Raw genomic sequence first — 24,496 nt, 5'->3', positions numbered from 1 at the left:
AACAGAATAAATACATAAAATAGACTATAAGCTACACAAAACAGTGTACAATAAACTACATAGACAATAAGAGGACCAGGAAAATCTGAAAATGAAGTGGGAGGAACGTCGGAACAACTGCTTTGAGTGGATTTTCTGGGTGGCCTGTCTGAAATGTGTTTTCTAAACTCCTAGCAGTTAATTAAGTGGCTTCCTTCTGAATTATCCAGCACGGCATATTTCAGACAGAATTCAGTGGGGATTGTGTGCAAATGCACAAAACCCTCCAGCACTTCCAAAGGTTCCTCCCACCCTTTTTCTTTCTAGTTTAGGCTGAAGCGTCTCTTTAAGCACATGACAGTAGACAGTAAACAAAGTGGAGTTAAAGGAAAACAGCTATTTGTCCACAACAGCATTTTTTTGTGTATGTCATATTATAGGTACACACAGGTCATTAGCAGCAGATATATGAAAATATCTCTGTCTGCCTCCTCAAACCACAACAACTAGAAACAGGCCACATAATTCAGAGCATCATCCACCAGAAGACCATCCATAATTCCTCTCAAACAAAACAGTGAGCCAAACAGCTGTGCAAAGGTTATACAACACAGAGAGAGAGCGGGAGCGAGAGAGGGAGGGAGGGAGAGAGAGCGAGAGCGAGAGAGAGAGAGAGATATGATTTGGGACTATGAGTCCTGATTTGAGTGCGTACTGTGCGTGCTGTGTCACGTATGGTTTTAGTTGCAGTTACGTAAAAAGATTTGATTTAATATCATTCTGGCCATCTGCTGGGAATAAATGGAATATTTCTTAAACATCTCACATTCTAGCTCTTTCCCTGTTTCCTCCATATTTTCTTCCCCCTATCTATCTCTGATTCCCTCCCTTTCTCCATCATGCACCCTCCCACAGCTGTGGTAAGGGCACAATTACATAAGCAGACTAAGAGGGTATTTCACAAAACAGGATCTCTCTTTACAGGGTATTTACTGGTATATTTCTAATATATGAGCATTTACTGTGTTAAAGTACAACTTTGTAAACTCTGAATCACATTGTAATTAAGAATCTTGTAATTAAAACAAAACTCATGTCAATGTGCAGCTTAAAAACTTTCCAGTTTCTGAAATTTGAGTGAAGTAGGGAATATATTGGCTGATTTCACACTGATTAGAAAAACTCATCACATCAACTCCATTTAAAGTGTCACAGGATAAGAATCAGAAGAAAACATCAAGTGTTATGCAGACTACTTCAGTCAAAAGTCTGAGGTCTAAAGTCTGATTAAAGCTGCGCTATGTAAGTTTTGGGGATTTGGACCTCTCTGGTGGAAATGTGTAATTACACAAAGCGTGGAAGAAGGCTTTGTAACATGGGCTGAGCTTAGGACCCCTTCCCAAGCGGCTGAATTGCAAATGATTGTGTGCGTGTTAAAAGAGAATTCAAAACTTGGTGAAGGATGTGTCTTCTGAGGATGTGAGTGAAATATCTGTTATTGTCATCATATCTTCGTCAGTATAATTTTTATTTTTTGGGACCTAAACATCAAATTTTTCAAGTTCAAGTCATAATGGATAAAAAGTGAGCTTTACTACTTAATTTATCACGTTACATTCACTCTTTTGATCACTTGAGACTACAGATTTTTCACTTTGTAAATAAAAGAATTAAAATTCCATATAATCAAAAAGATAATTAAAATGGGTGCTCTTAGATGTTCACTCCAGGTAGAACTACACAACATTTCATCACTGTACACCATTCAGAACAAGTTCTGCAGCATTTTCTCCTGTAGGCACTTTTTCCCAGTAGTGCCAAGTCATGGAGTTTGTATCAAATGTACAGAAGAAGCACCGGTGTGTCAATGTTGCCTGTGTTTGCTCTTACCGCAGCGTCTCGTTGTAAATCTCCACCATGCTGACTGTGATGTTGTAGTCCCAGTCAGGCTTTTTCTCAGACACCTCAGAGAAGAGCAGGCGCAGGGCTCGCTGGTTAATGCCAGGGTCCTCAGGAATGCCCTGCAACAAGAATGAATGTTTTCAATAACATAAAACCAGTATAGTGGCAGACAAAGGCATTCATTCTATTATGCTATTCTAACTTGTGCTGCCTCACAAATTTACAATTAATTAACGAGAAGCTGAAAATAAAAAATGCTGTAGTCTATTTATTTTAGTGTATGTAGTGTATTTATTTTAGTGTATGTATTATTCCTGTTGAGATTTTTACTAATGGATATACCTTAATTTCCACCACATAATTCAAGTTCAACTTGAAATATGTGGTGGAAATTCTCTATATTTGTTATATTTAAGTATAAATTCTGCATTTTTATGCTGTAATAGTGCTTAAAAATAATTTCAGCACAATAAAACAAACAAACAAACAAACAAACAAACAGTCTCTTTCAGTTACTATGCTTCTAAACTCTGGAACTCAATTCCACCTTTTATTAGACAGGCAAGCTCAGTGCTCACTTTTAAGAAGCATTTAATAGCGTCTCTCTTTAACTCAGCATTTAATTAAAACTCTGCGTGTCGAGGTGTTTATCTTCTAATTTGATCTTTTTCATTTTCTTCTGATTCTAAATAGATACTAATGATTTCTTGTATAACTATGTTTTATCACCTGTCTGTAAAGCACTCTGAGCTGCCACCGGCATGAAAAGTGCTATATAAATAAAAATATTATTATTATTATTATTATTATTATTCAATTAGAAAGTATAAGGACATTATACCTCCATGGTGTAGGTCTTTCCTGAGCCTGTCTGACCATAAGCAAAGATGCACACGTTATAGCCATCTATGCAGGATGTGACCAGGGACTGCACTTCCTGAAACACCTGACCAATCAGAAGAGAGGAGACAGTTAGGCCACTTCACCTACTAGAAATACAAACACCAGCATGACCCGACATGATCTCGTGCTTTAACTGACCTCCTCCTGTGTGGCCTGAGGGGGGAAAACTTTGTCCAGTTCAAATGTCATGAGCTTGCCCTTATTGGAAAGGTAGAGCACAGCATCATCGTCTGGGTCAAAGGTCACCATGTTCTTGCTGTCAGACTCCGTTTCTTCCTGGCACATAGGACGAACCCGGCAGAACACCCGAATGTTTCCTGTGAAAATACAAGAATTGTGATTATCTATGCATTACGATGAGCCTGACCGCTGTTTGTAATGGCACTACATGTGTATCATATTTAAACAGTATCATGTTCAGCATTACAATTACAGAATGAATACAGAATAATAACCCCGTATTTATTCAGTTGTTTGACTAATTTATTTTCCATCTATTGTCTATTATGTCTCAATCTGCAGTGGATATGGGAAGCAGGCACTGTATGTTGAAGTTTGTCGACATCTGCTCATCCAGCATTTTTTCCAGAATCAAGGTATTAATAGTGAGTGTCTCCAACAGCCTCTACTCTCCTGGGAAGGTTTTACACCAGATGTTAGAAGATTGCTGTAAATGCAATCAAATCCTCACAACAGCAAAATGTTCCAACATCTGGTGTAAAGCCTCGGTTGTACTCTATTTGGTGGCAAATTTTCACCACCACATTGTTTGTGTGCCTCACCACCACAATATGCAATACCACTGCCATAAACCCGAAGGGGTATCTGTACCTTAGACTAGCTTAGTGAAACCAGCCTCAATGAACATAAAATATCAACCGCAGAATTTAGGCAATGCTTGTGTACCAGGAGTCATGAGGCATGGTGGTAAAGTGAACCATTTCTGCAATGCTTTTGTTTTTACACAGCAGTCTCAAGTCCGGAATGTGAAGTAGTGTTTTAAACATGCTCCTATCGCATTCACAACAAGTGGCAAAAAAAATCGATTCGCAATTTTGGGTCTTACACAAGACCACTACTCCTGCTTACACGTTGCCAGGATTAAAAGACTACACTGATTAACAGACCAGCAGAAAAGCCATGGTTTCTGCTTCTGGTTCCGAAAACGCTTTACTTACACTCTGTGTTCTTATGGGCAAATCAACCAACCAACCAACCAAAATAAATAAATAAAAGCGGTTATGATGGTGATGTGCCCATCAGTGCAGCCGGCATGTTACCATCACAGTGTCTCAGCTGCATCCCTGTTATACTCGAATGTTTTGGGCACCAACTGCCCTTACAAAACTAAAAGAATGAAAATCTTAGGTAGAGGAATTTGGTAGAGTGCATACCTTTCAGGCGCACCAGTTCATTGTGGCACTTTTTCCTCAGGTTCATCTCCCTCTTGTATTTGCGAAGCAGCTCCTGATTAGCACTGCTCACTTCTCCGATCACCTGGCAGATCTATATTAGTGCATACACAAAACACTCTTGTTTTTCATTCGCACGAACACACCCATCATTATGTCCCAAATGTGTGCATGTGGCTAAGGTTTGTTGCATAAACAGTAATGTCCACAAGTCTGAGACCACTAGTGAAAAATGCTTCCATTTTGCATTCCTTTGAATTTCACAAAAAACTTACAAATTATATTATCAGCATAACAATTTGAGTGAAAAGTACAATCTTTGACAGTGTGTACGTCAGCAAAAAAATTGTATAAAAGCCTTAACATAGTTGATGACACAAATTTGCTTAGATCTGAATAGCCACCTAAAAATTGTGCAGAAACTTGAATGTTTCTTCTTCATTTTACTTGCAGTAACTTCTTTGGTTTAATTTTTTCTAAAACTTTGCTTATTTCTTGGTTTAAATGAAAAAATTCAAAATTTTTAATGTGGTTCCAGACTTTTGGACCCTATGGTATATACTGCACAGTAGGTATCCAGGGCTGCAAAACATTTTTCATTAATTGCTCTTGTGATATTGGCCTTTGCAATACAGAAGGCTGCAGTATGTAACTAAGCCTTCTAACCAAATCACAATCACAATAATACACTGCAAGGCACATAGCAATCACAGTATGCAGCAATGTTATTACAATACTAGTATTTTGTTCGCCCTGCGATGGACTGGCGACCTGTCCAGGGTGTATCCTGCCATCTGCCCAATGACAGCTGGGATAGGCTACAGCACCCCACTGCGACCCAGAAGGATAAGCGGTTTAGATGATGTGTGTGTGTGTGTGTGTGTGTGTGTGTGTGTGTAGTATTTTGTTCATATTGTGCAGTGTGCATGTGTGTGTGCCTCACCTCCTGTTTGGCTTCAGCGATAGCCTTTTCCAGCATATAAGGAAAGTCCTGCACCTGTCTCTTCAGACAGTTATAGTCACAGGTGAGTGTCCTCAAAGCAGGCTGCAAGGTCAACAAGTTCATCCGCACACCTGCATGAAGAAAGAGGATTAGAGACACAGGGATGGGCGTGTTTATTTGATATATAAAGAAGGAACTACAAACTCATGTTAATATTCATTTACTTTAGTGGTTCTGATCCCTGGTCCTGGAGGCCCACTGCCCTGCACATTTTCCCTAATCCAAGTAATAAGTTCATTAATGACCCCTTACTGAATTCAGGTGCGTGTGTTAAAGAAGAGCAAGCACTACAATGTGCAGGACAGTGGGTCTCCATTCAATAAGGCATGTTTATCTTCATAAATAACATAATAACACATAATTATATAACTCTTATTAAGTTTGTAACTGATTACATGTCAGAGACTGCAGAAGAGAATGTGGGGACACACAACGCCCTAAATTATGCAAAATGATCACATTTAAATGGAGCTGTATTTAGAAATATTTCAAGGTTTAGCTTGTTCAGGTGTAAAAATTAGGGTCTGACTGATACAAAACTTTTGTGGCTGGCACTAATTTTAAGGGGCTAAATATTTCAATACACCTTAATATTAGCAAATATAAATGTACAGTTACATTACAGATTTTAAATGTATACTCCAATAGTTTTAGTTGAAGTATGCTTTACTGATACCTTAAACAATCTTAAATAATAAATACAGCAGCACTGGTTTCTGTTGATCACCTCTCATTTTTTCCATTAGTTCTCTTCACAAAAACACATTTTGTTTTTGAACATGTTATTCTCAAGCTAAAGGGTTTTTTTTTTTCAATTTACAAACATTTATTATTTCAACCATAATGGTGTTTTGTGTTTAGACCAATTCAGCTTGCATTGCATTATTATATTAGGTTCATCAGGCACAACTATTACAAAATTTTGCCCCATCATTGGGTGCGTTATATGTTGCATATTAACATTATTTCTGTCAAGAAAATACCAATAAAGCACAATTATAAATTAAATTACATGAGCCGCCTCTCTTAGTAGCTACATGCAGTAAATCTGTCTTAAACCTTCTCATGAAGTAACATTATAAAAACATACACTCGCACAGGTACATGCACACACACCTGCGAGGTTCTCGTGCACAGACTTCATTTCACTCTCGGCTCTGATGAAGGCTTCTTCTATCACTCTGTTCTTCTCCTCCTCCAGACTCTGCAGCTCTGCCTCCAGCTGGCCTTGAGCTCGCTCCATCTCACCCTCATACACCAGGATCTAACACACATACAAACACACAGATTAGCTCATACACGGCTTTCACAGAGCAGGATTTCTCCAGATAACTTGCGCCCAAAGTTGAGGCTGTCCAACTAGAGGAGAGCCAAGGGATATTCTGCTCACTTTCATCCGGCTGTACTGAGAAATCCTGGGGTCTGTCTCAAGAAGCAAGCTCAGCTTAGAGTTTCAGCTACACAAAGCCTAACAAATGGAACCGTGATTAACTCGATTCATGATGGTGGTTCAATTTCTCTGTTAAACCAGGGTTAGATTATAAAGCTGTGATCACTCCTTGTGCTTTAAAGCAAAACAACCCCCTCCAAAAAAAACCTATTGGCACTGCCATGTTAGAGTTTACTGGAGTTATAATTGCCTTTGTGGCATGATTTGATGACTTCTCTGCTAAAAAGGCAGTATTCTCCATGTGAATGACACCACAAACATCATAAAGAAAAGAAAAGAACACAGGGGTCCATCTGATTGGTCACAGACTCACCCTCATTGGTCCAAGAGCTGTTTATCTGAAACCCAAAAGAGCATGGCAGACATGTAGCCCGGCAGAAAATTATCCACCATCATAAGACAGAAAATTCAGGGTAAGATTGAACTAAGCTTAAATTGTAGCTGGCTAAGCAAGAAACCCTTCGTGAGACAGAGCCCTAGTCAATGAAATAAACTCCTGATCTCCAACAAAACCACTGCTGTTTATCATCTTTTTTCCATGTTCGCAATGACACAAACACACAGCCATTCAGGGATAAAAGCGTCAGTCACATCTCTCAGAGGCAAAATACTACTAATACTAATCTAAATCAACAACATGGACACAAACTGCAGTGTCACAAATGAGCATACAGTTTTAAAAATATTACTGTATTATATATTCATTTAAATGCACACAAAACGTAATCTTTACCACAGTAGAAAGAAACATCTTTGATCTTAAAGGAGCCAACAATCACATTAATCCAAAAAAGGCTCTATATCTGGGTGTGTCTGTGACCAGGATTTTGCTGGGGTACACTTGAGGGTTTAGGGGAGGTTATGCTTCTCATTTGCGTCCTCTAAAAAAACACGGGGGATACAATACTCTACAAATACCGGGGTTTCAAGGGTCAAAAATGCACATCACTCAAAAAGATCAGCAGCAGAGTCCAAAATTAAAACACACTAAGCTCCCAAATGCATATAGATGATTCATTTGGAAAGTGCAGCAAGCTTGGAATTTTTTTTTCTTGCATTTTTAAATTGCTGAGCTGCTGTTTTCCACTCAGAAACTGGCCCAAATCTGAACGGTTTATATTGCCTGCCAACAACTGCAGCTAAAACATGTTTTATGTAAAGGTAAAGGTGACAGATGAGGGATTAGCTCTTTGATGTTTCTTAGTAACACATTTTAGAGGGAGGTGGTGACTAATGTTTGTTTATTTGATGACAACACCTTTAGAGGGCAGCAGTGAGTAATGTTTGTGTATTTGATAACACCTTTAGAGGGCAGCAGTGAGTAATGTTTGTTTATTTGATAACGCCTTTAGAGGGCAGCAGTGAGTAATGTTTGTTTGTTTGATAACGCCTTTAGAGGGCAGCAGTGAGTAATGTTTGTGTATTTGCTGTTTGTTAACACACCTTTTAGGGAACACTGGTGAGCAATGTTTGACAACTAGGAAATAAGACAGCTAATTTGGTCATTTTAGGTTACATGCATGCGTTCGTAGATGAAAAAAAAGAAAATTTTAATTCTTAACTGCAATTATTTCTATGGCAATTAATAGTCAGCTAAATTTTTCTACCAGTCCTACCAGCAGCTTGTGGTTGCACAAAAGTTAATTTCGGATCCTGATCACAGGGTAAAAAGTTGATCATTTTTGATGATTTTCAAAAATTCGGCTACGTCACTATCTGGTTCAGAAGAACTATTCATGTGCTGGAACATGACTCTGGTCACATTTTTGACCTTTGACCCCAGCCAGGTGCAGAGTAATCTGGCCGACCTTGGAGAGCCTGCGGGTGACCTCCATGTTGGCTTTGCCTACAGCCTTGGAGAGCAGGCCGCAGAGCCGAGCCTGGTCCAAACTCAGCTGGAATGCAAGTAGAGAGAAAAAGAGAGAGGACGGTTAACCTGCACCCCACTCACTACACAGGGCAGGGCACCTACTGGGACAACCACACACACGCACACACCGCTAAATACTGGCTCCAGTATACAAAACCTTACTCAGGTAACCTAGGAAGCAAATGGGGAGAAGAGCTCTCACACAGTATTGAGAACAGGTAGAACCACATCACATAAAGGAGTAAAGAACACAGATACATGTCCAACTTAGTCCGAACCACAGACTGCTTACACACACACACAAAAAAAAAAATTCACAACAAAATATGCTGTTTCAACCAGGGTTATTATAGTTTTTAAATTTTGTAAATTATAGTTTTTAAAAAGTTTTTATTTCCTTTTTTTACTCTGTTAGTCTTTATTTAGTTTCAGTTTTAGTTTGTAGTATTATGATGAACGCTGTGATTGTAGGCATTTGATAAGAGTTTAACCAGCGCTCCAGCGCACTTCCCGCGTCTGCGTCTGCTGTAGAGAGCAGCCGCTCCACTCACTAAAATGTCCAAAAAACAGTCAGAAAGTGAAAAGTTAGGAGCAATGCTTTGTGGCATGGACTGCCTGATGTTTATCAGATCTTCTGCGCTGTAAGTGAGTGAGACTGTTTTACACGTAACAGTACAAACAAATAAAAACAAACAAAACACGACGGAGCTCCCAACCAGTGTTGGCTGTCTGCGGCGCCATCTTGGTTAAGACACATACTTTGCAGAATGTAAGGTTTACAGGTATGACTCTGTGTGTGTGCGCGCGTGTGTGTGTGTGTGTGTGTGTGTATATGAGTGAGTGATGGTAGGAATGCATGTTTTATTTTATTTTATTCACTACATGTTTTATCTGATACTGTGCACTGTGAGCTCCTGTAACCAAAACCAAATTCTTGTATGTGTAAGCATATCTGGCCAATTAGGCTTGATTCTGATTCTCATAAGAGTAGAATGAAATTAGCACAGCAATAGACTGAGCTCGGCTCATCTCCTGCTTTCCTTAAAGACGGCCAATCACAGAAGAGTTCAAAACTCTCATTCACATCCTGAAAAAATGAAAATAAAAGGTTTTTTTCTCAGTAATTCTATTTCGTTTTAGTTTGTTTTGAAGTGGTTTTTGAAAATGTTTTTATTACAGTTAACAAGCACATTTTTCCCGTTAGTTTTCTTTTTAATAATAGTAATAGGTAGTTAACTATAATAACCCTGGTCTCAACATGCTTGAGAGAAAATGATTAGTGTTCGGGTGCATTCTCACTAATTTTAATACTTGAGTATATGTAAGACTTAATGACTCAACACTCTGTTAATTGCAACAGACAACGAGCAACAGAGGGGAAAAAAGAAAACGTTTTAGTATTTAAAAAACCCAAGGGAAATTAGTTATTTTCAGTTATTGCATAATCGCCTGATCACAGTCATATGTTTACGTTGCAACAAACAGAGCGAAAAGGGTGCAGTTTTATTCACTGGGTTGTGGCAAATGCATGTAAAAGAAAGGAGAAAACATTCTAACTACTGAATGGTGCTATAACACCTTTGAATGTCAGTGTTGCATAATGTTTGTTTATTTGAAGTTTGTTAATAACCTTTAGAGGCCAGTGGCGAATAGTGTTTGCTTATTTGAGCTCAAGCTGTCTATCATCAGTATGAAGTATTCACAGATAGTTAATTATCAGCCACTTTAGACTTGTACTTTAATACTCTGATACAATTTAATTGTAAAGACAATGAAATTGCTCATTGACAGGCCTAGAGCTAACAGAGCTAACCGGTACAACTACTGGAAGGTGATGAGGGCTCGTCTTCAACACAAGATATGTTTTCTTCTCAGTGGACGATGTGCTAACGTTTGTTTGTCAGGCAAATCTTTTCATTATTTCTGGACCTAGCAAACATCAGCTAGTGTAGTTAGCCTAGTTATCTACCTTGGACTACCTAATCATGTCCTTAGTAATATGTCCTCGGCAACATGCTTATGTTTTGCAGTAGCACACTTGTGTTTCGTAGCAAAGTGTAATATAACATACATACTTACTTGCAAATGTGAACAAACCTCTTATATTTTATAGCCCTGATAAAGTCATTGTTCCAGTGAACTGTTATTCTATATATATAATGAAGTAATGCAGCACAACGAATACACCACTGGTCATTTCAATATTCGAACACTGACACCTGGAACAGTTAACAGAGTATTCGAGTACACATCCCTGGTACGGGTAATCTCGCAACACTACAGGAGATGCAAAAAGTCCTAACTTAGCACACACCTGACAAAAGCCACATACAGATATAAAACAATACAAATGAACCACAAAAAAAATTACAAAAACAACACAAACACAGCAAAAACAGCATCTTGAGAAATTCAAAGTTGAAACAAAACTCTCAAGCCATAAAGAGCAGATGTGTACCTGCTGGCGTAAGTGGCTGCTGGTCCTTTGGCTTTCATGCAGTTGCTGCTCCAGTTCTCGGAGGAGCTCCCTCTGGACCCCCAGCTGCTCCTGGAGAACCTGGTTACGAGCCTGAGCGTCCACCAGAGCCTGCTTACACTGAGCGGACTCCACCTCTACTGTCTTAGTTACATACTGCAGAGAGAAAGGAAGAAAGAAAGAAAAGAAAAAAGTAAGGAAGGATGTATGTAGGTAAGTCCACACAAATTAGATACACATAACCAACTGCAGCTGGGATAGGCTCCAGCACCCCACTGCGACCCAGAATGATAAGCGGTTTAGATTATGTATGTATGTATGTAATTCTAAACCACTTCAGATATTTACACAAATACACAACGCATAGTGAGGGTGCAACAATTTCAGCATAGTATTAAAAAGCTAAAAATATTTGTTTGAAACTATGGATACAAATTTTGGCAAATTCTCCAATATCCTTATTAGTCTGTGATTAGCTGTTAGCCGACAAGGCTTAAACCAAGGACACGATCCCATCAAAATATCAACTGAAAAAGTTCTAGTTCTAGTTCTAGAAAATGACTGGCTGAGCCACTTTCAAAGCTATTGTGAAAACACCTGATATACACAAACTTATGAGCGCACACGTTAATCAAGTTTAGTATTAAAACAATATTTTTTATTAAAAATATTAAAAAGCAGTGCTGATAGGGGGGAACAGGTGTGCATGTATATGAAGTAACAAGACAGAACGGTACTAAAACTATAATATGTTCATGATTAAATGACCAAAACCTATAAAGAGATTAAAGAATACATACAATACAAAAATATCGAACTGAACTTATATAAGCTTATAGTTACACCCCTACTGCAAAGAAGTCATTGCAAAGACATGACAAAGTGCAGGAGACAATAGTTCACAAGTGTTCACATTTTTTCTGTATAATCACCGAAAACCATGTTGCACAGAGCACAGAAAAAGAAATACAAACAGTAAAATCATCATCATCATCATCATCATCATCATCATCAACCCTTATTTTTATAGCACTTGTCATGCTGGAGGCAGCTCAAAGTGTTTTAGAGAGGGGTGACAAAGCTGAACAGTAACAGAAGAAATTATGAGTAATAATTTAAAATTATAGAAGACGATAATACAGATCAAATTAAAAGGATAAATAACGAGACGCAGAATTTTAATTTAACATTAGAGATACGTTTTTAAATGTTTCTTAAAAGTGAGCACTGAGCTTGACTGTAATAGAAGGTAGAACTGAGTCCCACAGTTTAGAAGCACAATAATGAAAGAGTCTCCATGTTTTCTGTATTGTACGTAAGGTATTTGCAGACGGTCAGTATCTGCAGATTTAAGATCACATGCTGGAACATAAAACAGACAGACGCTCTGTGATGTAAGCGGGTGCTAGATCATTTATAACCTTAAAAACTTGTAGCAGAACTTTAATATCTATATTGAAAGATACAGACAGTGGGTACAGTTCTTTCTAATGAGTAGTGATATGATCCCTCTGTTCTGTTTTTGTTAGGATCTGTGCTGTTGCATTTTATACAAGTTGTAGAGGATGGACTGTTTTCTCAGGTAGAGCATTACAGTAATTAACTTCGCTTCTAACAAATGCATGAACATTTTTCCTTGTATCGCTCTGAGATAGAAAAATTCTGACTTCAGAAATATTTCTCAAATGATAAAAAGCTTCTTTAGCGACTGCATTTACATGCAGGATAAAACAGAAGTCAGAGTCTAAGATCACACCCAGGTTTCGTACTTCAGGTTTGGTGTGTGAAGCTAAAAAGCCGAGCACCTCATAAAGCAGCTTGTTCTGAGTTTTAGTACCATGGATCAGTATTTCAGTTTTTTTATGATTTAGTTGTAGAAAATTTAGGGACATCCACTGAGAAGTAACTGACACACAGAGTCAACAGAGTCTTGATTATCAGAAGGAATGGGAATGTATAATTGTGTGTCATCAGCATAGCTATGAAAACTGATATTATGTTTCCTAATGACACCATTTAGAGTATCAAGAGGAAATCAAAGGACCTAAAACTGAACCTTGTGGAACTCCACAAGAAATGTTACATTTTTTTGATGAATGATTTCCCAGTGAAACCATGAGTCTATTAACTAAAGATGATTTAAACCAATCTAAAACAGAAAGTGCAAAGAAACATAATGAAACAAATGCTACATTGCTCACCTTGACCTGTGGAGGTGCTGCAGCCTGGCGGCTGAGGGCTTCTTCTACGTCTCTGAGCTGAGCGGTGAGCCGCTCCTCGCTCTCAGCCCTGCGCTGTAAGGCCCCTTCTAACTGCTGCTGGATCTCGTGCCTGCGCCGTGAGGCCTCCTCCAGCTGCTCCTGCAGCTGCGCCACCAGGACCGTCCGCTCCTGCACCTGCTGCTCCAGCATAGCCAGCCGCCGCTCATGCTCATGGCACTGTTCCTCACGGCGAGAGAGCTCCGTCCGGAAGACCTCCGCATCCTGACACACACAAACATACAGGAATGATGAATAAGACAGAGAAAGGCTCAGCAGAATGAGAATGAACAGGGAAGAACTAATTAATTTCACATCCCACACGCTACTGAATGTTTTAATGACTGACCTTGCACTGTGTCTATGTGTAAATATGTTTAAACCAGTGTATCTGTTATGTGTATATATTGTCCAGTGTTTCTTCCATCCATTAACAGTGAGTCTTATTTTTTTAAGATCAAGAGATCCCACCATAAGAAGTCTCATATCGCTGTTGTCAGAAGAAAACCTCTCCAAAATGGTAACTTTACAGGAGAAGGAAAAAACCTACTTTACTTTCAATGTAAGTCAATGGAACCAGACTTTTTTTCCCCCCAAGTCATTTTGGCCCGTTTCTTTTAGTTCATTTGTCATGAAATTTACACACAATGTAAAGGGCAGCAGCATTTTCAAATTATGTCAAAAACTGAAAAATGACAAAAATGGAGATACAAGGTTTTCCTCAGACAGCAACGATAAGTGCATTCTATATGGTTACCCAGTACTATACCACTGTAAGTTCAGACCACACAATTTGATTGGTTGAAAGTGTTTTAATCATTAGAGCCCGGCCAAAAAAGTTGCTAAAAATCCTGATAACTGATAATATTGGCAAATATCATTTTATATTTATATTTTATTTTGTATTCCAACAGCTTTTGTTAAACAGTGCTTTAATGACTATGTGCCAGTTTTCACTGGTCACACCTCTTTCGAATCACACGTCTTTCAAATACTGTAGCACTGGGGTATGTATGCAATTTTCGTTTCTGTCCAGTATTTTTCTTGTTTTTCAACAGTCCTTTCCATAAAAAGACAGTTTGTGTTATAACATATTATTCTAATGCTTAAGGTGAGGTTTGGATACATTATACAGCTACTGTTATTTAACTACAATGGTTTGTGTTCAGATACGCCTGCTCAGTCAGTATTGCTGCCAAATAGTTAAACCGGGGGTGACTCATGTAAGACTCCCCAGATTTAGTCTCTCATGTCAGCTGATCCACAGTTCGAATCCCGGTGATGCTGCGACCAAAAAAGTCGCTAATAAACCAATAATAAACCAATAAAACTGTGGGTTGTTGATGCTGATCACATGAGTTATGCAGGCAACCTGGCTGTGTGTAATGTGAAAGTGTTTGTCATGCCAGATGGCCAAGCAGGCCAAAGCTAATCAATGTCCTTAACTGACAGATGTAATACACACTACCGGGTAACACTGACATCATGCAGTGTTAGTAGTGGCATTATGGGAGAATCGAAATTCAGTACTTTTATGGTACAGAATTACTTGAAAAAATTCTGTCTAATGGAACCAACATCCTACTGCTCCCATGCGTACAATTTGAATGACAAACATCTTTCCAAATAGGAACTGTTTTTAATTTATTTTTATTTCATTTACCATAAAGATTTTTTAACCAACAGCACAGGTCGAACTACTGTTTATTTGTAGGTTAACAATTAATCAGTTAATCTTTTTCGCTAGTCAGCAACAATCCCTGAGGTCAAAGTGGACCGATATTTCAACAGTGAAGGCAGCAATAAGTGACTGAGTGCATGTGCACTCTCTGTAAGCACTTCTGGCTGTGCTGTGTGTGTATACTGTACCTGGCTGTGAGGGCAGGCAGAGCTGGAGCAGGTGGCTGGAGGCTCGTGGGCATTGCTGGCTCTCAGCTCCTGTTTGAGCCGCTGGTTCTCACTCTCCAGCCGCTCCAGCTGCTTTTCCAGGTCTGTCGCCCCCTACGTATAAACACAAACACAACTGTTTCATATAAAGTCAGGATGTGGGTTCATATATACAGGCGTGTACAAATGTTTGAACACTGTGACAAGTCAAATGACATGCTTTGTTGATTTTTGTAATAGTAACATCCTTTAAAGGAACAAACAAATATAGCATTTTTTTCTGCAACGTCTAGTGCACCATCCATTTGCTGAGTCTAACATATTGGGGGGGAAAAAAATAAAACAAAATATAAAATCTGCCACAACTTGCACAGACCACATTCTTTTGTTTTATTCACCCCCAAAACAGGTTAAATTCAGCAAATAAACTGTAACTGTTCATTAAAATGTGCATAAGCGTGCTCTATGTAGAGGATGTGTTAACTTACTTTCATTTAGAAAAATCAACAAACTATCGCCAGGGCACCATAAACTACAGCTTTTGTTTCAAATATTGAACTTTTATAATGCCTGAATGCTCTAAATAAACTTCAAATGTAAACATTAACATTCACATCAGGAACCTTTTCAGCCACTCTGTATTTCTGCTGTATTGAAAAAATATCAAATCGAGAATTGAGAATGTGAATCGAATTCACATTTTTGTGCACTGTTATCACCCCCCAGTAAAAAGAAGTCTCACTCTAATTATAACCCTAACCTTAATAGTTGTTAAAAAAGGGAAAAAAAAGAAATTGAAACCACTTTACAAACCCAGAACCACTTGTTGTATCGGTTTCCTCTCGTTTTCCTAAAGTCAGGACACTTCGTCACACACACCATAAAACCGAGATCTGGGCCATGTGGAGAAACTTTATCCTGGTGAAGGACTGCATTCCTCACGTATCAAAACTGGGTCAGTTTCTAAGACGTTCTATCCTGTCCTCAAACTAAACCAGGTCAGCAGGAACAGCAGCAGAGAACATTCCAGTTTCAGACTGCCAGTTTGTAGACAGTGTACTCAGAATGAGAGGAATACTGCTTCTAAGATCAAAACCTTTCTACAATCTCTGCAACTTTCTGTCTAGCTGGGACTGTTGCTCCCTGGCTCTCTCACCAGTTCAGAGCGCAGTCTCTCCACCTCCTGCGTCTGGTCCAACAATTTCTTCTCCAGCTCCTCAATCTGAGAAAAACAAGAACACTCATTAATCACCCTTTCAACAACCCCTATAGAATTCACTTTTAAGTAATTTAACTTTGTCACCATTGTCAGTACAAAAGTACCGGACATAAATGAAGACAAATATTAGAGTGAAATGAAAAACAGTTAAGTCTGTAGGCACAGTGCTCTCTTACACTGTCCAATATTATTCATCAATAGAAAACAGGGATCATGTTAAACTGAATAAAGTCATGGCTGTGATTTGGTAGCAGCAGATATTCACAGTGACACATCAGCTCGATTGTTCTATGGATTTCCTACAACAGTTTCGCAAAGAAAAGTAAAAAAAAAAAAGGAAAACACATGAAAGCTCAAATGCAATTTCAAATATAATGAATTAATTATTGGAAATTTCTTTGGCCAAAAAAGAAACGCAAACAATGCTAAAACTTAGCAACATATAATTTGGTTGTAAATAAATGACGTTTTTTGGTTTTCTAAATGAAAATAAGTCGACACATCCTCTAAAGAAAACACACTTCTGCGCATTTAAACCCATAATTACCGTTTATGTGATGAATTCAACATACTGAAACAAAAATAAACATAAAATGTGGCCTGTGAAAAAAAAATTGTGGCACATTTTATAATCCATGTCTTAATTATTTAAGTTTGTTCCCTGTTGAGAATGTGTTAATTTACTGTCATTTAAGAAATCAAAGCCTAACAAAGCAATTTCTACATTTTTAAGCTGTTAATATGTTTCTATTTTGCTTTTTTCTCCATTCAAACTTTCCCTACAGAGAATATATGTATATATATATAGCTTTAAAGGATTTAGCACTGCAGAGAAACAGAACATTTGGTTCTGTACAGTTGCAGATGCAGTAGAATGAATAAAACGCATACATTATAGCACAATATCCCAGTGCCACCTAAACGTTCTGCTGCTCCAAAATACAATAAACACTTCAAACTTTCATCTAATCTTAACATCTATCTAGTAACACTGATAATTTGTTAAGAAAAATCAGCCGATATTGATATGATTATGATTTCATTGTGCATCCCTACATAAACATATTAAAGCACTGTGTGTGCAAAAGAGTAGAGGCAGTAGTGCTATGACTATCTAACATAGTAGTTATGATGAAAATTCATAAACATTATAAGTAAATTCTGTAAACACTGTGCGTGTTTACCTGTGTGTGCAGCCCTGTGATGAGAGCGAGCTGTTGGGCCTCCTCTTCAAGCAGAGGGTGCTGTGGGTGAACTTTCCTCTCCCGAGCAGGTTCAGGATGATCCTGTAGACTCTGTGATCCTGCACTTGATCGCCTTACACCTGTAACACAGACATGTCCACTGCTGTCAAAATCTCAGTGCTCTCAGCAAGGTCATTTTAAATTATCAGCTCCTGGGAATTTTAATTGCTCTGTACTCAGCACAGGGGTCCGTTGTACCAACAGGTCATAACTAAGACAGTCTTAACTGGTAAACAGGTTGTAGCTAAGACAAATTTATAAAGAGGCTTCATACCCATTGCACTAACCAAAATTTGTGACTAGGCGCAACCAAGCCGGGTTTTAGCAGCCGATCTGAAAACATACTGTCGCTGTAAAAACAAGTATCTCCAAAATGGTAACTTTACAGGAGAGGTCAAAAACCTTCCTTACTATAAATGTAAGTAAATGTAAAGAGATTTTATTCCATGAATTTGAGAGCATTTCTGTTGGTCCATTCGTCACGAAATTCTCTCAGAGCGATAAGGGCAGCTACTGAAAGTGAATTGATGTAGAAAAGTTAAAATCGACAAAAATGGAGATACATGTTTTTCTGTGGGCAGTGATGATACACAAATACATTTGAGCTGAGTACTAGTTGGGCAGTCTGCGTTACTAAGCAAAACAGCTGGTTGCCAAATGTGTATCTACTGGTTGCATCAAAATAAAAGTCCATGTGAAAAACAATAACAGATGCCATGAATGAACGCTGGAACGCGGGAGGACAGCTTAAAGTAGAATATCGCTGTTGTCGGAAGAAAACCTCGTATCTCCAAAATGGTAACTTTACAGGAGAAGGAAAAAACCTACTTTACTTTCAATGTAAGTCAATGGAACCAGAATTTTTTCCAAGTCGTTTTATGTCATTTAATTTAGTCCATTCATCATGAAATTTACATACAATGTAAAGGGTAACATGTATTTTCAAATTATGTCAAAAATTGAAAAACATCAAAAATGGAGATACGAGGTTTTCTTCCGACAACAGCGATATGCAAAGGAAAACTGTAAAGACCTGATGAACAAGGATAGGAAGGACATATCAAACTCATAAAAACCCATCAGAGAGGCAGGGGGACATCTCCAAAGCAAAGAAAGACTAGCTAGCTATTCAAGATGCATAAAAGACAAGCAACAAGCATCTAGATTCTGTCCTGGAATCTAGATGGCGGAACAAACTTCCACTGGCTGTCTGAACAGCAGTCACTCGCTGTCTTCTTCATGAAGTATTTAAATGAATAATAATCTTGAACTTCAAATAAAAAATAAAAGCCTTGCACTACATTTGTGTGAGATCTTATTTCTGTTTTATGTAACTTTTAGCATAACGATACAGAACATCATACCGTTTAATATGAACCTCTGAATTCAATATGCACAGGTATTGAACAATGCATTCAACAGACCAGAATAAAGTACTCAGATTAATACTTATTATATTGCACAAATGTATGTACAACAAAAATAAAATGAGCAAGCTCACAATGAGGGCAGACTCTCTCTCCTCTGCACCTCAAGAGCTGGGAGGAAAAGCACACTCTTCATAAGTGTATATTAGCTCAGGGCTAACATATTAACTTGTGGCTAGCGCATTATTATAAAATATTTTGCTTTAATAATGCCGAATGCTCCATAAAACTGACAATGGAAACTAATATATCTAACATAAGGCATACATTTTCAGGCATATCTTATTTTTGCTGTATAGAAAAATCTATCAAATTGAGACACTACTGTATCATATTGGACTGAACTATGAATTTTTTATCGTTACACCCCTAATATTGTTCTGTCTGGGTATCTACACTGACTTGCTGCAAGAGTATTTTTAACTCAAACCTATTTGTACTAGCTAAGGATTCATTCTCTGAATGGACAAAAAAGCACATTTGTAAGTAGCTCTGGATTAAAGTTTCTGCTATGGCACCAATGCGGTGTACTCCGGTCTTAGTTTAAAATATATATATATATATATATATATACATACATATACATATATATATATATATATATATATATATATATATATATATATATATATATATATATATATATATATATGTATCAGTTTATAACCAACTAACTAACTAAATTAACACCCAGAAAGACTTAAGATCATGCATCAAGTCCTGTTAGTGGGATCTTATGGATCATAAACTCTAAATCAATTCTCTTTTTCCAGTTTCCCTCACTTACCTGTGCTGAAGTCAGCTTGGCTGAGCTGGTTCTCCTGCAGGCTGGGCGGTTCTAGAGGCTCCTGGTTGGTGTACTGATGCTCTAGGCTGATTTCTGGTTGGTCTTGTCTGGCTACGTGGTCTTGGTAGACCTCCTGCGTTTGCAGCTGCTGGAGAAGCAATCTTTTGGCGGCGTCTTCGCTACACAAACGAGCTTGGAACACTTTCTCTTGTAGTGCCTGCGAAAACATCAAGACTCACACGTTACATTACACACACCTATATACACGTTTTGTAGGAACAGAACTAAAAGCTACATTAGTAAAATACAACTATAAAAAGATTCCACTATATTCTAACACACAAAATACTAGTTTTGCGTGAATCCATAAAAAATGAAGAGAAGCCTGCAACTACCTCTCTAGCACTCGTTCTGGCTAACAAAAAGCCACACATACTACCAAAAATGCACCCCATTCATGCATGAACTCCAGCCAGTTTCTCTACTAGCAGAGAACAGCACTGTGGAAAATGGAGAACGTTCCTTTTTTACATTTGGCAACACAGTACAAAAGACAAAGGAGCTCACAGCTAAGCACAAAGATGGCAAATGAAAGGGGGAATTACGTAGGCAGATGTCCAGGAACAGGACCAAGTGACCTTCTGTACAGGTGAAATGGTGCAGACATGGCCAAGTAAAACACAGACAGAATGAAGAACGTGAGGAAGGTGATGGAAAAAGACAGAAGAGTTGTGAAGGGAGGGGAAAAAAGCAGAAGCAACAAGATCATGTGAAAACGTTCAAATATCGAAGATACTGAGAAACACAGTCTGGAAAAAGAACAACATTTTATTCTAATGTTTTTTTTAGGTTCATTATGATTACTCGATTAAACCTGATTAAAAAGAAAGTCGATTAAAATATATATTCTCAGTGAATCGGCAGTAATTAGTAGGGCAGTTTACTAGATAATAATGCACATTTTATATTCTCCTACTGCTCTCGCTTACAGTAGCAAACAGCCACTCATTTTTACATACAATTTTTGCCGGATTTAAATACAAAGAACATATAATGTGCTTCCTAGTTTATCATTTTTCAAAGAAAGTGCTTGTAAATCTTTGAAAAGCTATGCATGGTTTGTTAATACTCAGTCAAGGTCCTTTTGTATTGTTTGACGCTGATTACTCTAATAATCAAAACAACTGCTAATTGATAGTGACAGCCCTAATGACTTTTTCAAAGAGGCACTTTACAACCTTTATGAAAGACTAATAGCACAGCAGTGAAAGCCAATCAAGTTTTGTCCTTTTCAGGGCAAGTCCTAGACCTAATTCGCAAATACTAATTAAAAGTGCCAAAACATACTCACACAAGCCAGCTCTCTAATCTAGCTGCAGGAGTCGTTTTTGGCTCTTGGCTGGCTGGACAGCCAAGAGTCCAGTGTTCCAATGATTAATCCGATTTGGATTACACTCACAGTATAGGCATTGTGCTGGACTGTATAGCGTGTCGACACGCTACAGACCAGGTGTGCTCTGGCAACAAGTATGACCGTCCCAGGCCAAGGCTATTGTGTGCATTCAGAGAGTCAGTGCAAATTCAAAAGGAACAGGCCTCCCACTGAGAAAAGAACATAGCCTGCAAAACATGTGATCACCATCCAATCAGAGATGAGCCTGAAACAAGAAACACTGAAGAGACTGGAAACAATTGTCTGAGGAGAATCTACCTTTAAAGGGCCCATATTATGGAAAACTGAACATTCCTTGCTTTTTAAGATAAGTTCGATGTAACATGTAGACACTGTTTTGAACTATACCGTTCACTCCCAAGATCATATATGAAAGCTAAGCTGGAAAAAAAAAACCTGTTTTGAATTTTGTGATGTCACAAAAACAAACACAAACACATTCAGACTACAGCAGCTTAGCCCCGCCCACTCACACTGATTATAAGGAGCATTTCAGCCTGGGCTGCTTTCTGTACTTTTGCATATCAGTTGTAAAGACACAATAACAACAAAACATCCTGTTTAATTTCAATAGAAGAAAAGAGGTTGGAAAATGATCATCATGAATGTTTTGATAAATAAAAATATACTTTTGTCATAAGTGGACCTTAAGGGGAAATGTACGATATCGGCCCTGTAAATTCTCACGCTTGAGTTTTCCAAACACACACACTCTTTCTCTTTCTCTCTACCATTTTGCAATACTTTCATGTAAGCTTGTTCTAGTTTTTTTAGGTTTTGTTACGATTACTCGTTTTTATATACAGTTTTTGTATATAATTCAATATTATATTTATACATTTTTCTAATAAAGTGTTTGTAAATCTTTGAAAGGCTATGCATGGTTTATTGATATTCAGTCAAGTTTTTTTTATTTTTTTTTATTTATTGTTTGACTGATTTGAACTATACTCTTCACTCCCTAGTCCATACAGCCCATATATGGAAGCTAAGCTGGAAAAAACCTATTGTGAATTTTGTGACATCACAAAAACAAAACACACTCGGCCTACAGCAGTTTAGCCCTTCACATTAAAGTTGTAAGGAGAATTTCAGCCTGGGCTGCTTTTTGAACAAGGCAGAATGCAGGGCAGCCAATAAAAACTGAGGTCTTTTGCATATCAGTTGTAAAATGATCATCTTGAATGACTGTTTTTGATAAATAAAAATATATAAATGTCATAAGTGGACCTTATGGGGAAATGTAAGATTTTGGCCCTGTAAATTCTCTCACTTGAGTTCTCCAAACACACACTCTTTCTCTTTCTCTCTACTGTTTTGCAAAACGTTCAAGTAAGTCTAAAAACTGCATTGCTTTAATGGATATTATTTACCACTGTTGGAGCAATTAATACCTTGATTCATGCCAGGGGTGCAAAACTCCAGTCCTGGAGGGCCGGTGTCCAGCACAGTTTGGTGATTTACCTGCTCAACCAGGTAGGTTCAGTGGGTGTGTCTGAGTAGGGAAACCTTCAAACTATGCTGGACACCTGCTCTCCAGGAATGGGGCTGTGCACCCTTGATTTATGCAAATCACCTACAGAACCTCATATTGAGCAACATCACTTGCTCAATAAATGAAAATTTATTATTATTTAACTACAAATGTTTTATCATTGCAGGGAGATTCAAAAGAAATACTGAAAATATACCTGAATTAAACAGTAATATCCCAAAACTGAGTGTTAATTATTGCTTCAGCTGTATTCAAGGCTCAAAATCCTAAATAAGATGCTGATGCTGAAGGACTGTATGACTAGGCGCACTTCTGAGCCTTAGGCTTATGTCATTGTCTGCAAGTGCTACTTTTTTTACAGGCTCATCAAAACGTGACTGTAAATGTTTACCTTGCAAGCTTAAAGCAAAAAAGCAGCTCCTTTTAGTTATTAGTGACTAAGCACTGACGGCTGTAGGGACGGCTACAGCCACTGGAAAAAAATCTGCATTACACTGAAGCCACAGAAATCAAACTGACTACACAATAACTGCAACACAATGGTAAAACAGAGATTCAATCTTTGCTCACTAATTAACTAACAGTTGTCTAAAAGTCTTACTGTGATTGCTCTGCACTACTGTGGTCTCTGGCATTGATATGCAATCACAGTGTTTTCTAGTATAAATAAAATTTAAATTCACAACACGGACACAAAATTAAACCTCATGTTTTAGTGATAAATGTCAAACCAGTGTTTTGTTGCTATTATAGCACTGGTGCAGTCATATTGTTAGAAGAGGTCTTTATGAACAGCTCAAAGTAGGATGTGGGAATTGAGTTGAATGATACTGGAAAAACTACAATTCCTGGTACCGCCATGCATAACATTACACTTAAATGACCATCTAATAAACAAACTACCCTGTCACGCATTCACAAATCCAGTACAACAAGTTAGACAGAGAAGCCTGAGGCTAAAGCTGCAGTTTCATTTACAACACAGCTATGAGATCCTGGTGTCGAGTTAAAGGAAAAGTTTGGGTAAAAACAAAAAAACAAAAAAACTATTATCACCCAAATGTAGTAATGTAATTCAGCAGAGAGATGTCTGGTGTCTGATATTACCTTCTTTACTTTTACACTGGAGCTACAAGGATAACGTAACTAACATGTTATGAAATTGCATGTCTAAATCATCACACTAACCTCAAATAGTGTCAAGTTGTTAAACAGGAATTCTACAGATTTTCAGAATTCCTGCATAGTTAAATGGTTGTAAAGATGTAAACAAAGTCAATCAGAGTGCTCTGATGTGACAGAACTGACGGAATCACAGTGGTGGTGATCGCAACCAGATGTCTGAAAAGTCTAAAAGCTCCCTTTCAGAAAATTATTATTCAAAATGGTTATGAATACACTGTCTGATGCCTAAGCTGATGCCTAATGCCAAACCACTCTGAATAACTGTTAACATCTCAACGCTTTATTTGTGGAGAAATTATGAAGAATTGGTTTAAGTAATCTCAAATAGACTGTATGACATACTGTTATCTATAAGGCCTATTTATATAAAGTTATCTATGTCTGTACAGAGTGGTGTAATCAGGTACAGGTGATGACTGCCAAGTAAGCCGATGACAGTTCTTCAAAGGCGATAATCAAAAACTGCATAAGACCAATTAATATTTAAACGAATCAAATTTGAAACAGCTTGCTAAATATAAAATACGCACAATGTTTTATTCTCTT

The 24,496-nt window shown here is 38.0% G+C and overlaps 1 protein-coding gene across 1 annotated transcript in view; it reads right to left on the bottom strand.

The window, feature by feature from the left end:
- kifc3 (kinesin family member C3) overlaps positions 1 to 24,496 on the bottom strand; it is a 58,120-nt gene that overhangs the window by 8,820 nt on the left and 24,804 nt on the right. Inside the window, 12 exon segments of the mRNA XM_036584904.1 lie at positions 1,870 to 2,000; positions 2,723 to 2,827; positions 2,923 to 3,101; positions 4,179 to 4,290; positions 5,140 to 5,270; positions 6,316 to 6,463; positions 10,978 to 11,151; positions 13,197 to 13,478; positions 15,123 to 15,254; positions 16,297 to 16,362; positions 17,544 to 17,683; positions 19,818 to 20,034. Of these exon segments, the coding sequence (XP_036440797.1) occupies positions 1,870 to 2,000; positions 2,723 to 2,827; positions 2,923 to 3,101; positions 4,179 to 4,290; positions 5,140 to 5,270; positions 6,316 to 6,463; positions 10,978 to 11,151; positions 13,197 to 13,478; positions 15,123 to 15,254; positions 16,297 to 16,362; positions 17,544 to 17,683; positions 19,818 to 20,034 (1,817 nt within the window).

The sequence above is a fragment of the Colossoma macropomum genome, unplaced genomic scaffold (genome assembly GCF_904425465.1).
Source record: "Colossoma macropomum unplaced genomic scaffold, Colossoma_macropomum, whole genome shotgun sequence".
NCBI classification, from domain to species: Eukaryota; Metazoa; Chordata; class Actinopteri; order Characiformes; family Serrasalmidae; genus Colossoma; species Colossoma macropomum.
This window is presented reverse-complemented; position numbering and strand designations above follow the sequence as displayed.